Here is a 16,419-nt window from a genome sequence, read left to right as displayed (position 1 = left end):
CTAGTACTAGCACTTTGGTATTATAGCTGACTTCTCTTACTTCAGTAAAAATATGTGAGGCTAGAACATTTCTGTAATACTAAGACAAAGTGACAAGAAAAATCAATTATTCTTTTTCACATCACTGGACATTTCTGGACCCTCAGTTCTACCAATTGATGGCTACACTCCATAACCTTATAGCAAACCAGTAATCTGTTTTAGATTTAGTGTGAGTTTTTTTCAAGTAACATTCAACACCTGTCATTACAGACAACAGAAGCCTCCAGGGTATCACTGACCTTCCAAAGACTTTCTCCTGGACACTTCCAGAATACTAATGTGCACTTCTCATTACACTTAAACATCCTCACTCAAGAAGCTCATCAAAGAGAACAGAAAATAATGAAAATGCTAATATTACCCACAGAGTAAGTGACACAAATAGGGAGAATCCAGACCACCCCAAAATCACAGCAGGAGTCTCCATTTGAACTCTGGGGTATTCAGATGTCTTTGGAAGCCCTGCATGCGCATGTACTTAGCTACTCAGTATTATGCAAGACTTCCAAGCAAGCTCAGAAGACTACTTGCTATCTAGCACCAGCCTCAGCGTCTGCATCACGAAGATTGCAGTATCTCCTTTCCAGTGGAACAGTGCCAGATAAAGGCAGAGGCAAAATGTGTCTCTTCTGTACAATTCCAAGTTCATTAGCCTTCTTAATCTTTCTGTTTGGAAATGAAATGATGCAATTAATGTGAGGACTACTTAATCTGCATTCACTTAAACGTCTCTGCTCCAAAATCTTACTCTGGTTTTGACAGAATAATGATTCCGTGTGGAAATTCTCTCGCATTTATAGGGAAAAAGACAGACTAAGTAGCAAGAAAGTTAAATCTCTACCAAAAATTCCTGTATTCACCACATGATGCTTCTACACTGTAGAAGTGTCAAATCATAGGACAAATCCAAATCCATTCATTCTCCATCTCTGCTTCTCAGTGATGAAAAGGATATCAGGATCAGAGAGACAGAAGGATCAATACATTAAACATGCACATAAAACAGAAATACCATTTAAATGATGCACTATTGTAAGTCCACTCTCAAAGCAGTCTGGATGTAAGCAAACCACTTACTTTTCCAAGTTCTGTAGGTGCTCTCTGACCTTCTGTACGAGGCCTAGCTTGGTATCATTGACTACAAAATCATCACAGCGATAACTGCAAGAGAAACATTTATCAGAATGTGTACAGGATTCCAATGAAGTACTCCAAAACTGTCATGCCAGCCTGGGTGCAGGAAGCACTGAAGGGGTTCAGTGGAAGATTATGAGGGAAACACATCATGCACATACTGAGCTTGGTTTCCTATAGCAAGGGGAGATACAGGCACTATGATTTTTCTTCTACCTCAGTTCTTTATTAGAAAATAGAAGCATGATGTTTGTCCCAGTGCAGAAATAGTTCAAGCAAAAAACAAACATCCATTCTAATAAAAAGCAGCATTAATAGACAATCCATAAGAGATCAGAAAAGATCAGCTGACATCAGGGAAACAGAATACAAAGGTTTTATTAACGTATAGCACAGATCAAGCTATTTTAATACTGGAAAGGTATCATTAAGACCTGAGGTGCTGGTCAGACAAATATGGAGAAGCTTCTACTATGGAAAAAAGACATTACATGGTTTATCCAAAGCCACGTAAGTCTGGCAACTCACACCTGGTGCTTTAACGACAAATACCACTCAAATCTCTCATGCAGTTTTTATATATACAGAAACCCTTACAACCTTAAGCTACTATTTTGAGCTTTTTCAGGGTAACTGTGCAAAAGCAACTGAGATAAAGAGAAGCTGATCCCCCCCGCCTTGCTTCCAAGCTAATGTAACATGAAGCCAAATCAAAATGGCCTCTTGGCAGAAAGAAGGGTTTCACCAGTCTACAGTCCTATAGTGTAATACACAGCTCTCATGTTTCCCAAGGAGCAAAGGCCTTCATTATCATTTAATATTTAAACTGTGGACTTGTAATACCTCACTATAGCACACAAAGGCAGCAGTTATAGATCATTTCTGAAGACGAGGGAGGAGGATCTTTCAGGGAATGCTGAAAAAAAATCCCACATCTTATTTTGTTTTTTCCTGAGTATAACTAAAACCACAGCTCACATCTATGGAGAAATTAAAAAATAGCAAAGAAAACTGTCACAAGGAGGATACTGTTGCAAGATGCCACTAACTTCTGCTGCTTTTGTCTAGATTTCAAATCCCTTGCATTCCTGCCCTCACAGAAAGAGTGAAGAGAGGTCCCAGAGTAATGTGAACATGCCTTTTCTGTTTGTGATAGAAAGACAACACTTGTATGCAGTGGTGGGGTAGTAGAAAGGGGAGAAGTAAACTCTTTAAAAGCCAGAAACAGAAATGCTGCAGTCAGTAAACCCTGCAGAATCTGCACCTGCACAGCAGCAAACCAAGCATTCTGTGCAGCCTCCTCAAGTCTCTGTCAAAGGAGGCAGTCAGTGGAGCAGCACAGGCTGTGCACAGGAGCTGCAGGACACCGCACGGTACTCTTGCAGGGTTAGTCAGGGGCTAGCTCAAGAATGAGATAACCTATATTCTGGCATGAGAAACAGGAAAGTAAGACACCACCTGCACCTCCTCTTTGGACAGCACTGAAGAAAACGGAGCAGAGACTTGTCACCACTTCCCTGACATCCCACAATGGTAGCTCAGCTCTGAGCCATGTTTGTCAGCCCTGTGCTTACTGTGAAGCATCAAATTGTACCTTCAAATTCTGGCAGGCAACTGAACACTCCCTTATGAAGAAAACCAGCTTACTTTTGATATGTATGAGAACACCATTGCTATTTCTCTTCCTTCCCACTGGCACAGGACTGATTCAAACGTAAAACACATCCTCTTCATTTCAGGTCACTCCTCTGCTGGAACAGATCTATGCTTTGTAAGTTAGTTAGGCTATGGACTTCAGGCACAACTGCAATGTTCAGCATTGTCTCTTGCCTACCTTTGCATCAAACTTTGAAGGCAATAGAGCTGCTAGTCTTAATTCAAACACTGAACTGCAAAGGAGACTACAGAGCTGAGAAAGTAAAGGCCCCTGCCACTGAAAGGTGTCTGTAAGACTGATCTGTCCAAGGATCTCTGATGGTTGTTACCTCCAGGAAGAGAAGATTACCAAGCACTGAACAGAGCTGTTAAGTGTACTTACACAAGATATAGAAATCATTAAGATTTCTATTACCAGTAATATACTTTTTCTTGTTTTCTTTTATTTTAAAGATTGCCACACACCTTATTTGTTTCGGAGGGGGAAGAAGTCTGTAAATGTGCTTGGTTCTCATCCATGTTTTAAGTAGTCCTACTCATCCTTGGCACACACCTAATTACCTAATGTAGTGTTCCTGCATTTGCCACTCTCACAGGACACCACACCTCAAGGACAACCATCAGAGCAAATTACCCAGGCCAGCTTTGCTGAGATAAATATAGTGCAGTCCAACTCCTCCTTAACACAATTGTGTCCACACCCCCAGAAGTACTAGGACAACTGCAGTGCTACTCCAGTTGTGCAGCTATTAACATTTATAAACAGAGAACGAAAGCAGCCACAAGCTCATTGCAAGCCTCTAGGACAACTTGTTGCTGAAAGACGGTTCAAGTACTTGCTCCCATGCCCTAAAGATTGCGTTAACCTTATTTTCAGTCTGATGTCGCATATCAGTTACATCTTTACCTACAATTGTAAGCTAGCCCTTTCCCCAAGATGAAGGAACAAAACCAAATACCCACCATTCAAGGTCAGAACCCCTGCAATAGTAGAAACACAATTTAACATTCATTCAAAACCAAGACTAACTTCTTCTAGCTCTCTTTTTAAAGGACTTTTTTTTTTAACCCTCCCTTGCAACAGTGAGGACTCAGCACTATTACTAGCCATAAGAGAACCATTACCAATCTATTTTGGATAAATTAGGTAAATTAGTAAATTAGGTGTTTAGGAAGAGACTGGGTGAGGTACTTGGTGCCATGGTTTAGTTGATTAGTTGGTGTTGGGTGATAGGTTGGATCTGATGATCTCAAAGGTCTTTTCCAACCTGGTGAATTCCATTCTAACAACTTCACACAAGCCCTCTTTCAGGGAATGGATTGCTGAAAGCAGGTTTCTTACACCTATCAATTTTCTTCTCATGCACAGAGAGCCCAACTCTAACACAGCAGGTTAAAGTACCCTACAATGGCTTGAGGGGGAAAAAAAAAAAATAATAAAAAAAATTCTGTCCTTAGTACTTTACAACTACCCAAAAGGCTGATTACCTCCAAGGAGTGGAATTCAGGAGTCTGTTTTTTTCAGTCCTTAAGGTCTGAAACCTAGATCAGTCTGAAGACCTAGTATTGCGTCTACTGCCTCAAAAGTGACCAAAGAATCAAGAAAAGAGTTGTCCACTCATAATAAATAAAAAGATAAATATTCTCTCAACTTTTCCACTGTGAACTGTACAGGTGAAGAGGAGGACACAAAAGAAAGATCAAAACTCTCTGGAAAGAAAAGCCCCAGTTGCTCAACACTTGATCTCTCAAGCATGTATTTTCCAAAATATTACTGAACTCATAAATAAAAAAAAAGCCACAACCTCATCTCAGATTAAAAAAGAAATAAAATAAATAAAACCTAACCACCTTCCCACCAGAAGTGAAACATTTTCCTTTCAAAGCTATGTTGAAAGCTTGTGATCACATAAAGGAAAATACGCATACCTAGATTTCCACACTGAAATGCAATTACAGGAGACTGCTTGATCTGGTTCTGGTTTACAGCAAGACAGCATGTGGACTAGAAACCAAATTCAATAACCCATGGATGCTGAAAACAGTCACATAGTATTTCTTCCCCTTGGACTGACACAAGTAGCAAAGGCAAACCCTGAGCTGTGCTTTCATGACTGCATAAAAGTTTATGACATGACATAAGGAAAGGATTAAATCCCTTCTGCTTAGAAAAGAGCCCACACAGGCCCATTCACATGCTAAGGAACACAGTGAAGTGGGATTCATAGGATACAAATGGAACAATAGTATTCTACTGGACTCTGCACAGTAAAAAGAACTGCAAATAAAAAACCAGGACTGCATAAAAATATCCATTATTGTTACAGTAGAAGCACAATTCACTTAAGCCTTGACTTTCAAATTATTGAGCTTGACCACAGGACTAGCATAAAATATTACTCTTTAAATGAAAGCTCACTTTAAAAAAACATCATTGCATAAATACAGTTCTATTAGATTCATGTCTACACTAAAGAAGCTTGCAGATACCATTTCAAAATTCACTCTCCACACTTGCAAACTATGACTCAAATTCACCCAATTACTTGCTTTAACTGGCAAGCACTATTTGACAGCACATCCTACAGCAGTCTGATAGGAAAGGGCAGAACTCATTCAGCTTCGCTTTAGTGAAGGAGAATTAGATTTTGCCAGTGACTTATACGCAACAGGAACTTCCCAAGGCAGTTCTCTGCATTTAGTTGCCATTATCCATAGACAACTTAAGTCCTTCCATGACTAAAGCTGAAGACATCACCTGCTGAACTGCTTCTCATCTGTCTTACCACAAATTTGCTGTGAAACACCAGTGAGCCTTCTGAGTATGTGCCTAACTGCACCTCACAAGCAGTCTGTTTCAGTCCTCAGTTTGGCTGCTGCCATTTTGTAATGCTCATACTGGCTTTGGGATAAGGTCAGCAGGGTGCTCTGACTTGCTAGGGTAACTCATCAAGCCTCAGCAAATTGGGCATATTAACTGTCACAGTAAATGGAGATATAATCAAGACTTCAAATGCCTTGGTAAAATTCCTCCACATGTTATCTTCAGACTGACTATAAAATCATACTTCAAACAAAAAGCCACAACACAGAACTGAGCTGATAACAGCACTAAGTGGCATTAGCTTCCCCCACTCTTCCACTGCTGGTAACTTGTGCATATGTATCACTTGGAAAAATGTTGTGTTTTCATATAGGAGCAGATAAAATTGTTGGTAATTTAAATAAAATAGACAGAAGCAAATTCTTCATACATCACAAAGCCACTCAAACCTTTCTTCTGTGCTTAACATCTGTACAGCTGCATACACCATTCCTGAGTAATTTTTGAGTTGCTCTTCAGGTGAGACCACTGGACCGTGCTTTTACTTGCAGGGGATAAAAATACTTGTTATAGAAGTATCCCTCCTTAAACTGGATACCTAAACTTCAGCAACCAGTTATTCCCTGAAGAAGTACACCCAAGTATTTGAACAAAATACCCATTAGTAGAGCTATAAACTCAGTAATTTTACAAGATCATAATGTGGATTTCCCCAAGATATGCACTACTCAAACGCGCAGTGCCACACCGCAGAGGTAATGACCATGAGGCGACCACTAAATGGGGAAAAGCAGTTTGGTCTAGGAGCAAAGATGATGGAAGATGTCAAACTCACAAAATGATTGCCTTCAATAGGCTTCCAGACTTTGCTCTCTGATGAACAAGAAAGATAGGGAACCCAACATTACCACTGCACATACTAAATGTCCCTAAAGAGTGATACCTCATGCTAAGAAACTAACAGAATAAATCAGCCTAGGGCATTCTTCTGTTACATGAATCACTTCTGTGATCTGATACTTAATCTTGCCAGAGTGATGCTGCATCCCAACATGATCCATCACTTTCCCAAACGCATACAGGTTTCAACAAGTCTCCAAAAGAAAAAAGCTTTTTTTCCCAGAATGAAGAAAAATTTAACATGGGAAAAAAACCCAAACAAAACACACAAGTACACACATCAAGTTCCTACCTCCTGGGCACAAACTATAGTGTATTATGCTAACTTCTGATATTCTGACAAATAAAGGACACATGAAAGATGCATCAATTTGATGGAAGGAGTAACTGCAACCAAACAGCAGTTTTCACAGTTAAAGGGTTAGATTCTCAATATATCCCAAAGCAAACAGAAGCAACTTCAAACCACATAAGCCTGCATCAAGAACAGTGTGGCCAGCAGGAGCAGGGAAGTCATTGTGCCCCTGTGCTCAGCACTTGAGTACAGTGTCCAGTTCTGGGCCCCTCAGTTTAAGAAGGACATCAAAACACTTGAACGTGTCCAGAGAAGGGCAACAAGGCTGGTGAGAGGCCTTGAGCACAAGCCCTATGAGGAGAGGCTGAGGGAGCTGGGATTGTTTAGCCTGGAGAAGAGGAGGCTCAGGGGTGACCTTATTGCTGTCTACAACTACCTGAAGGGTGGTTGTAGCCAGGAGGGAGTTGGTCTCTTCTCTCAAGCAAGCAGTACCAGAACAAGAGGACACAGTCTCAAGCTGCACCAGGGGAAGTTTAGGCTCAAGGTGAGGAGAAAGTTCTTCACTGAGAGAGTCATTCATCACTGGAATGGGCTGTCCAGGGAGGTGGTGGAGTCACCATCCCTGTAGGTGTTCAGGAGGGGATTGGATGTGGCACTTGGTGCCATGGTCTAGTGATGGGGTCTGTGGTGACAGGTTGGACTCGATGATCTTTGAGGTCTCTTCCAACCTTGGTGATTCTGTGAAACACAGGAGTGCTACAACAAACATGCAGAAGCAGAGGGTTATTTCGTAACTGTTTTTAAGCAGTTAGGTCTGAAAATCAAGAGAGGAAGTGCTCAAAACTGTGTGTAATACAATGCTTCACAGGAGTCTAAAGCTTTCACATTCTAATACATAAAAAGCTGTAAAATTGCAGATTTAAATCCTTACCAGTATGTACTGTAACTACTGCAATCCATACACACAGTATGCTGAACTTTTTCTTGTTTTTCTGTTTTCTTATGATTGGTCACAGGAATCTGTGCATCTTCATAATGCTTTTTTGCATGGCCATTCACATATCTAAAATAAAATAAACAAAACAAAACTGTCTCATACTTTTAAAGAGTTACTTAACCAAAATTCATTGAAAACAAGAAACAAAGGGCAGACTAATAAGCATTCAAAATTTATACCAGCATTAAAATAGGCAACTCACCTGTGTGGAAACATTGGTTACATTTCCTAACACTTTACCCCTTTCCACATTGTCTGAATTAATCTATCTCCTTCACAGTGACCACAAACTGGCATCCCTGTACCAAACCCCAGTATCTGAGCCCTTAACAGACTGATGTACCTTCACAGCTGAGAAAATTATTAGCTCTCTTCTTCCATGTCTGTGATGTGGTTAGCTCTCCGTACTGCATTCCCATGTGTTTCTTAAAGCTCTATTTTTTTCCTCCACCCAGCACTTGCCATGTTTGTGATCACTTTCACACTGTGCTGACCCCCACATAAAAGCATGTCTGTTTCAAGCTTTTCCATTCTGCAGCACAATGTAATACCAGAGCATTCTACACTTTTTAACGCTGATGAATTTGAAAGGCTCTAAGGCTTGAGAGCCATATAACCAAAAAAGGATTCTAAAAATCCTACAGGTTCTTTGGCTGACACAATGAGCGTTTCCACACTCAAATTTTGAGATCTAGAGAAGCAGGAATCCTTAATTTAAAAAAAGAAGTGTCATTACAAACGCAAGAGCCGTAAGTATCAACTGAAAATCATTAACACTTATAAGGGCAAGGGCCAGACCTCAGGTGAATTCCCTCCTCCCCATCTGTTGCTTGTTGAACTCAGTAATGCTACCCAGGAGCTCTGCACATGCTCCACATGAAGAGCTTTGTATTCCACCCTTGCTCTCCTGTGCAGGTGTACCCAGTTCTGATAAGGCAGCTGTGCTGGCCAGGGCACTCAAGCCACAATATTAGCAGCTTTGCCGCTGGCAGAATCCTGCAGCGATTATACCATAACCCAAGGGAGACTCTTGTACTTGCAGGAGTTGTTTTTCTGCCCAACAGTGCAAATGACAGGTTTATAAAGCTATGCTTGCACCAGAAATGCTCTGCTGCTCTAACAGCGTCAGTTGTGGTCCAAATGCTCTAACCTGCAGGATGTACTTCAAAGTGAAGATCTTAAGAGCTCTATTTCTTGCCCTTTGATCTCAAACGTTATCTGAACAGAAGAACATGTTGTGCGCTTTCATGAACAAAAGTGCTCCTGTTACAAGGTATATTACATTCTTCTCCTTCCATCATTCTCCATTCTAAGGATAGGAGCAGTTTGTATAAAAAACAGACTCAATGTACATTAACTGCACACATGAACAGTATTTTTTTTAAGAAACAGGAACAAGTGAAATATGTCAAACTATTTATCTCACACAATCACATAACATGAAGTAGCTCCCCCTCTCCTAGCATCAATTTCTAAAATAGATTTAAAAAATAAATAAATTTACAGGGGTCTTGTGCTGAAAGCTCTGAATAAGAGACATTATTTAAACTGTGCCACTTAACTGCTATCCAGATCAAAGGAACAAAAGCTGGAGTATATTGAAACCACTTTAAAACAAAGACCCTAAATGTAATGATGCTTTTCCAGAATAAAAGCACACCAGCACAGATGCTACTACATTCTCTTCCACATGCACATATCAAATATTTATGTACCAGCAAGTTTTCTACAATTATCCTGACACAGAAATAACAGCACTGTTAGCACACCTCTGCAAATTCTTCTGGTATACATCAACAAATACAAACAAAATCCAGGCATACTCTGAAGGAATTCTGATCACAGCTAGTCCTTTTATGTTATGGCAATTACTTTATTCCAGAACTACACGACAGTACATTTAAGGTTACTCTCTAAGACGGACAGTTGTTGTTTTTCTTGAAATAGGTTGTGCCAGCAACTAACTTGGTTTTGGATTTGTGGTTTTCCAAGAATTCTTATTGGTTTCATCTTATTAGAATAGAAATTATCTTTTAGACGATGGAATGTTGCAATAATCCACTGAATTAGCTAATCTCCAGGCACTTTTTGAGCCAAGCAATCACATCCACTATACAGTTCTCTTTTTTTTTTTGGGGGGGAAGGGAATAATAATATAATCTCTGGACTCTCGTAAGGTAGCAAAGAAGTATGTTTAGCATAAACATAAAATGTTAACTGAGAACATAAGTTTACTTCAGGGAATTACAATGGATTCAGGAAAATTTCAAATGAACTGCCTCTTAGTCAAGCAAGAAAGGAAAAAGACAAAGGTCTGATTAAAAGCTTTGTACACTAGCACTTCGTACTCACCGTCCACAGTGTACACTTGAGCACGTCAGACAGACCCATGGACTTTTATTTGACCGACACACTACAAAAGATTTAAAAGAGAAAAAAAAAGGCAAATTAATTGGCTCTGAGATTAAGTTGTGTAACACATCCAGAGTGCCAGCAACAGCTCTGCTGACTCCACCTTAGCAGCACAGTTATATAAAATATCCAGTCATGTTCATTAACCAGTATCAGGGAGTAAATTAACAGACTGAAGGGATTTTGACACTAAAGCATGTTAGCCACCTTCTGGCTTGGGTTTTAGTTGCAGGCTACACTTTTACCTATTACTTGTTTTGTTTGCACTGTATCCACGTGAACTCTACTTGATTTTGAAATACAATACAGAAATATCAGAAGCACAAGTAGCAAAACCAATGGCGAAGTTAAAAAACCTTTCTTCTGGCTTTTAACAATGCAGTCCACCAAACACAAGGCATAAAAAGAAACACAGCACTTCACTTCTGCTTCATAAAACTTGTTATCAAAATAGCATTTTAAAGAAGATACGGCAAGTAAGCCTGACAATCTGAATAAAACACTGTGCAATGCATAATATACCCCATTCATACAATACGAATTCCTATGCTGCAGTGCTGGTAAAGGCCTTATCCATAGACTTTGCCCTTTCAGTTACACCCAAGAAGCTGAAAGGTTAAAACATAACAGAGTACTTTGCAATCCATTCAATTAATCAGAAGGTGTTATTCAAATTTTTCATCTGTCTATTAAGTCCATAAAATTTAAATTAAACACACATGAATGTTTTTAAGCTAAAGGCCTTAAAGGGGGAAAAAAGTAGATAATAGAAAATGATGGAACACCGTTCCAGGGTAAAACCACAGAAACAAGAGATTCCAACCTCCTACTCTAGCCCAGCGGCAAAACCCTGCAAATTCGGATGAGAAACAAAAACTCCATAAATAACTGATGCAGGCAGGACATGGTAAAACCAGCAAGGAAAGCAAAAATTCCATTAGTCAAGGAACAGGTGTATGCATCTTCATGAACAGCAGCAATTTTGGAACCGCAACTAAATTGATATTGAACCCTAACATTTTGAGAGAAATTCCATGCTATGATATACAGCACTTAGATTTGAATGAAGTAAAATTGTTAACGACAATTACCACAGACTTTACAGAAAAAGGATTACACTTTCAAATACCCAACTACCCAAATATGCAGCAGAAAACAACAACAAAAAGACTTCAATTATCCCCAAAATAATAAAAAAAGGCATATGATGCCACCTCATTCTTCTACACTCTATAAATAACAGCTTCTTGAAGCAGGCAGTCAGAAGAGTCCCAAAGGAAAAACAAGACATCAGACATATGAGGGTCTGTAAGACCAGGGGGAAGAAAGGACAAAGAGTATAAACCCTAGCATACATAAAACTTATTTATGTTGTTATTTGTTGTAGAAAAGCTTGAGAACAACGTTCCTGGCTGGAGTCATACCTTAGAAAAAGGACCTGGGGAAACTGAAGCATGCTGAGAAGCTGCTCCAAGGCAGAACCACCTACAGAGGTTAAATCAGGACTCATAGCAAAACTCAAAAATAGGTTCATGAAGCTACAGATCAAAGTGTTAAGATGAAAGACTACCAGAGAAAAACAAAGTTGTTGGTTTGGGGTTTTTTTTAAAGGTAGTATAATTATCAAATCAAATTATTATTAAAAAGACAAAGTATATCTTTTGAAAAAGCATAGGGTCAATTTTTAATCAGGAGAGAAGTGACCAACTTAGCTGTTTGCAAGAGCTAATATACATTTCCACTATTAGCTTTTGCCTTTTTTAATTTAAATCAGTCAAAAAACAAACTAGCTAACACTGCTTCTTGTTTTCTGGATTTGAATCCATTATTACAAAGAACTGCTGTATTTCAATTCATAGGCCAAATCCAAAGAATGTTTAAGAGTTTTACTAGGTTCACTCCAAACAAAGTATATTCCACAGAACTATTATTTGAAGTAACTACTTTAAACTCTTCACTGAAGTAAGAGTCCAGAATTCTCTTCTTGAACCACTGCAATTTTTACTTGAGAAAACATTTTTTTCATGCCCCAGTCTTCTGGTTCAGGTTTTCCAAAAACAACTTTTCCTATTTCTAAAGTTGATGGGTTCCTACAATGGTTATGCCAATAGATAGAAGACAGCCAGGTAAAGCCAGGTACATTTCAGGTTAGAAATGCAGAAGTTTGGGTGACTTGACCAAATGTATTTAAGAGCCCCAGTATTTGGCACTGGCAAACAGAAAAGAAAAGGAAGACCTTAAACAGTCATCATCAGTTGAAAAAAGGCCACATGGATCACCAGTCTAACCTGACAGAATTTTCTTTTCCTAAATTACAGAAACCCAGAGGTAAAAAATCAGTCAGAAGGAAACAGAAGTCAAAAGCCATTCAAGCACTTAATCTAAGTACTGCACAAACCAACCACTACCCTATGCTTTGCCAGAAACGCAGAACAGCCTTCTTCACATTAAAATCCCCACATATATCTCACACTTCGCAATTACATTTTTGCTTGCTCTGTGTTATCATTTCTGGACAGAACTGGTTCTCAACCAGCAGGCCAAAACATTATAATGCAAAGTATGATTCATACTTTCCACTGTGTACCAGACAACTACAATTTCATATCCAGGTAATTTAAATACCTGCACTGCTTGTTTGTCAAATGTTAAATTATACTGAAGCAGTGCTCAATCTGCAGAGTTCACACCAGGTCTAACCATTCTGCACAAAGACAGGCACCAACTCTGCACAATGCCAAAGTGCCCACTAACATTTTCCGTCTTTCCTATCAGGGAATAGGAAAAGATGGCTCATTTGTTTGCTTTAACTTCGAGTAAGAACTTTGCTCCAATTGCATCACATTAGAAATGTGTAGTTTATCTTCTGCACAAACACGTCCTCCCACAAAGAACTCAAATAACATGGAAATTACTCCCACTATGATTAAACACAAAAGCCAGTATTAAATTTCTGACCCAAAGTTGCTCTGTACTGAGAGGATTACACAACTGATTCTTTCAAAGGTTGCTAAAGATTGCACTCTGTATTTCTCTGAGGTTGGCTCAGCAGGTAACTCTACTAATCAGATTTTAAAAAAAGAAGTTATCTGTGCTTGTCACACCTTATTTAGCGGTATATAGGCTAAGGAACACTGGCTGTTTTCACAGCTTGAACTGAAAGTGGTTACTGCAATGGTTACTGTCTCATTTTGCTGTATTTTTAGAACAGCTTCAAGCAGTTAGGCAAAGATGATACTAACATGTCTGCAGAAAATGGAAAGTAAATACGCAATGCCACAATGCTATCTGAAGCAGCAAGTCGTTTTACATCAATACTTATTCAGAAGCTTAGAATCATAGTTTTTTCACTATGTAATAGGAAGGGGTAATACTATCTCTTACAGAATGATTTCTCTAAGTGAAAGTTGAATAGTCATCTGTTATAGAGGCTACAAAGCCCTCTATAAATGAAGAGGAGTATTAGTCCATCCCCAAGAGAACAACCAATCAAACAACACTACGTACAGCCTCAGACATGCAGAGATGTCCCTCAGGCTTCCACTTTCTGTTATTCATCCTGATAATATTCATCAGGTTATGCCAAGTAGAATGAGCAAGATACAGCTAATCAGTTTGGCACTCTCATCATAGGGGCACCACCCCACTCTACCCTCATAATGACACAAATATCTACATCTGAATCTCAACCTTTTATTTTCCTTATTGAAAACTGACTCCAACCACAGTCTTGTGAAGCATGAATGCTTGCTCCTGGCACACACTGTATTCTTTACAGAATAAAGCTGCAGATTTCCACTGTAGGGAAGGTAACTATGTAAAAGAATACAACCAACCTCTGAAACTGATAGTTTTGTTTAAATAGCACACTGCAATAGCAAACAGGCAGAAGAAAAAAAGGAGCAGGAAGAGGAGGAGACAAACAGGAAGCAGTTTCTGTAAAGCAGCCAAGTTAAGAAACCTGCAAGATAGCATCCAGCAGAGATCTGTCAGTAGTGCATCCATGTGATCAATGGAAACTGGGTACTTCACCAGTCATAGGAGCTCAAGTGACCTCAGGCTATAGCTTCTACAGAACTGGGCTTATGTCCTCGTTTTAAAACAGTTCTTTATTACATCACTAAATAAAAGACTACAAAATATAAGCACAGTAAGAGCAATACTTTGGTCTTTCTGTTAGGAGCATGGTGAATGGCAACAAGATTAGAGTCATTAAACTGTTCCCAAGTGTCTCCGCAGCCTTTACAAAATGGCCTGGACTTTGCTCTCAGAAGGAGCTGTACCAACGCTACTACATTACTTGTATAATTACACAGTTAAGCTACAATAACATCATGACCTGAACAGAAACATCTTTGGACTAAGTGGCCTGTTTCCAGTTCAGTCTTTGTTGACATAGTAGGTCAGCTATACTGATACAAGCTGAGCTGAAAAATGCCAGCTCCACTAAGCTTCTGTACCAGGAGCAGTATTTACATGCTGGTGGCTGCCCTGGTGTACTGGTGCTAATAAAACTGTGCCACTAACACAAGCACTTGGCAACAACCCCGTAAATGCTACATATACGTAGCCTGTATCTATACACAGGCACATGTGCATATCTTAAAACAAAAAAAAAGGGCAAGAATACTGTTAAAAGCATACTAGAGAAATAGACATACTTTTCCTTTCCCATACCTTTAACATCATTTTATCTAACAATCTCTCAGCGCCCTGTTTAATTAAGATTTGGTCACAGGACAATGTTACTCTACATTTTGATCCTAAACGAACCCAACAAATGCAGCAGAAGAGAGCTGGGCAGTTTCCATTAAAAACATGTGAAGAAAGAAGCAGCAACAATCTGCATATCAAAATATGAAACCCTGGTTTGTGAAACACCATCTGCCTGTGACATCAGGCCTCCTCCAAAGATCTGAAGTCAACGTGAGAGAAACTTGCAAGCCAAAATCCTGGGGCAACTATCACAAGTGGTGATAATACACAACACCACAAAAATATTGAACTAAAATTACACAACCCCCCTTAAAAATATCTCAAAATCGAAGTTTTTAAGTCACAGGACTCATTTCTATTTTACAGACAGCAAAATGGGGAGGAAGAGATCAGATAATTTACTAAAACAACTTTATCAATGTAGATCAAAACTGAGTCTACACTTTAGTCCTTTATGTTGTTTTACTTGCAGATGAGGGTAAGACATCCCAAAATTCAGCACTCCATATGAAACTTTGAAGGTGACTTGCCAAAGCGGCTCTGAATTAAACACCTATACTTTGCCATATGTAATACACAGGAGGTATTGGGCATGTGAGCAAGTCATCTATGAAAATCAGTCATTCTAAGCAGTTATTAGCCCAAAAGAAATATCAAGCCAAACACGTTGGATGTGCTCCCTTCCTTCGGGCTTAAACACTGGGATTACAAAAAGGATCGGCCCACCACTGGAATTTACAGCTCTGGAAATCCCTCTGGATGCAGGCAAAATATCTTTTCAAAGACAGAATAATTATCAGCTCAGGAATTTTCTCCATGCAGCCCCCATTTATTCAAGATGTGAATGTCTCAGGCACACTGCACACATCCTACCCTTGTAAGGCCATCCTTACAGAGTACTAGTACATATTAACTTTTATTACTAACATACAACTGATCATGTTCCCATTTTTTTGACATTGCATTCTTTTGTGTATTTAAAAAGGGAGTGGCTACAAGTATAGGTGTAAGCTTTATTATCTGACCCTACTTCCACTTACATTCAGGAGAAAATCAAAAATACAGAAATGAGGATCTCAACTAAATGTGCTGGTAAAATCATCAGGGCAGGCATTAACAAACACAGAAGTACACCAAGTCCAAGCAGAACGCTAACATTATTTTATAACCTAGGAGTAGGTTCCAGAACTTAAACACAGAGTTAAATGCCTGTGGTTGTTGATTGTTTAAGGTTGGTTGGTTGTTTTTTTTCTTTGGGGGGTGAGGGGGGGGTGTTAGGCTTTTTTGGGGTGAGGTGTCATATGTTTAAGTTCTAAACACATCTGATGAAAGTATCTGCCCTGCATTTTAAGAGCCTAAAGGCCAAGCAATTCCAGATGAGTAACTGCAATGAAAACCCGGTGACTAAAAAAGGAAGTAAATGTTACAAGAGTATTTTTCAAA

The 16,419-nt window shown here is 39.3% G+C and overlaps 1 protein-coding gene across 5 annotated transcripts in view; it reads right to left on the bottom strand.

Annotated features, from left to right (window-relative positions):
- USP3 (ubiquitin specific peptidase 3) overlaps positions 1-16,419 on the bottom strand; it is an 82,478-nt gene that overhangs the window by 14,408 nt on the left and 51,651 nt on the right. For all 5 annotated transcript variants that reach the window (XM_068144076.1, XM_068144075.1, XM_068144078.1 and 2 more), the window contains 3 exons: positions 10,201-10,261; positions 7,783-7,914; positions 1,120-1,203 (listed from right to left, as the gene is read on the bottom strand). In XM_068144076.1, coding sequence (XP_068000177.1) covers positions 1,120-1,203; positions 7,783-7,811 — 113 coding nt within the window. In that variant the 5' untranslated portion in view covers positions 7,812-7,914; positions 10,201-10,261. The remainder of the gene's footprint in view (positions 1-1,119; positions 1,204-7,782; positions 7,915-10,200; positions 10,262-16,419) is intronic.

This window comes from Melanerpes formicivorus, unplaced genomic scaffold (assembly GCF_026170545.1).
Source record: "Melanerpes formicivorus ecotype bairdi unplaced genomic scaffold, bMelFor1.0.p_v2 SCAF_10, whole genome shotgun sequence".
Lineage (NCBI taxonomy): Eukaryota > Metazoa > Chordata > Aves > Piciformes > Picidae > Melanerpes > Melanerpes formicivorus.
Note: the sequence above shows the minus strand (reverse complement) of the source record. Positions and strands in the feature narration are given on the sequence as shown.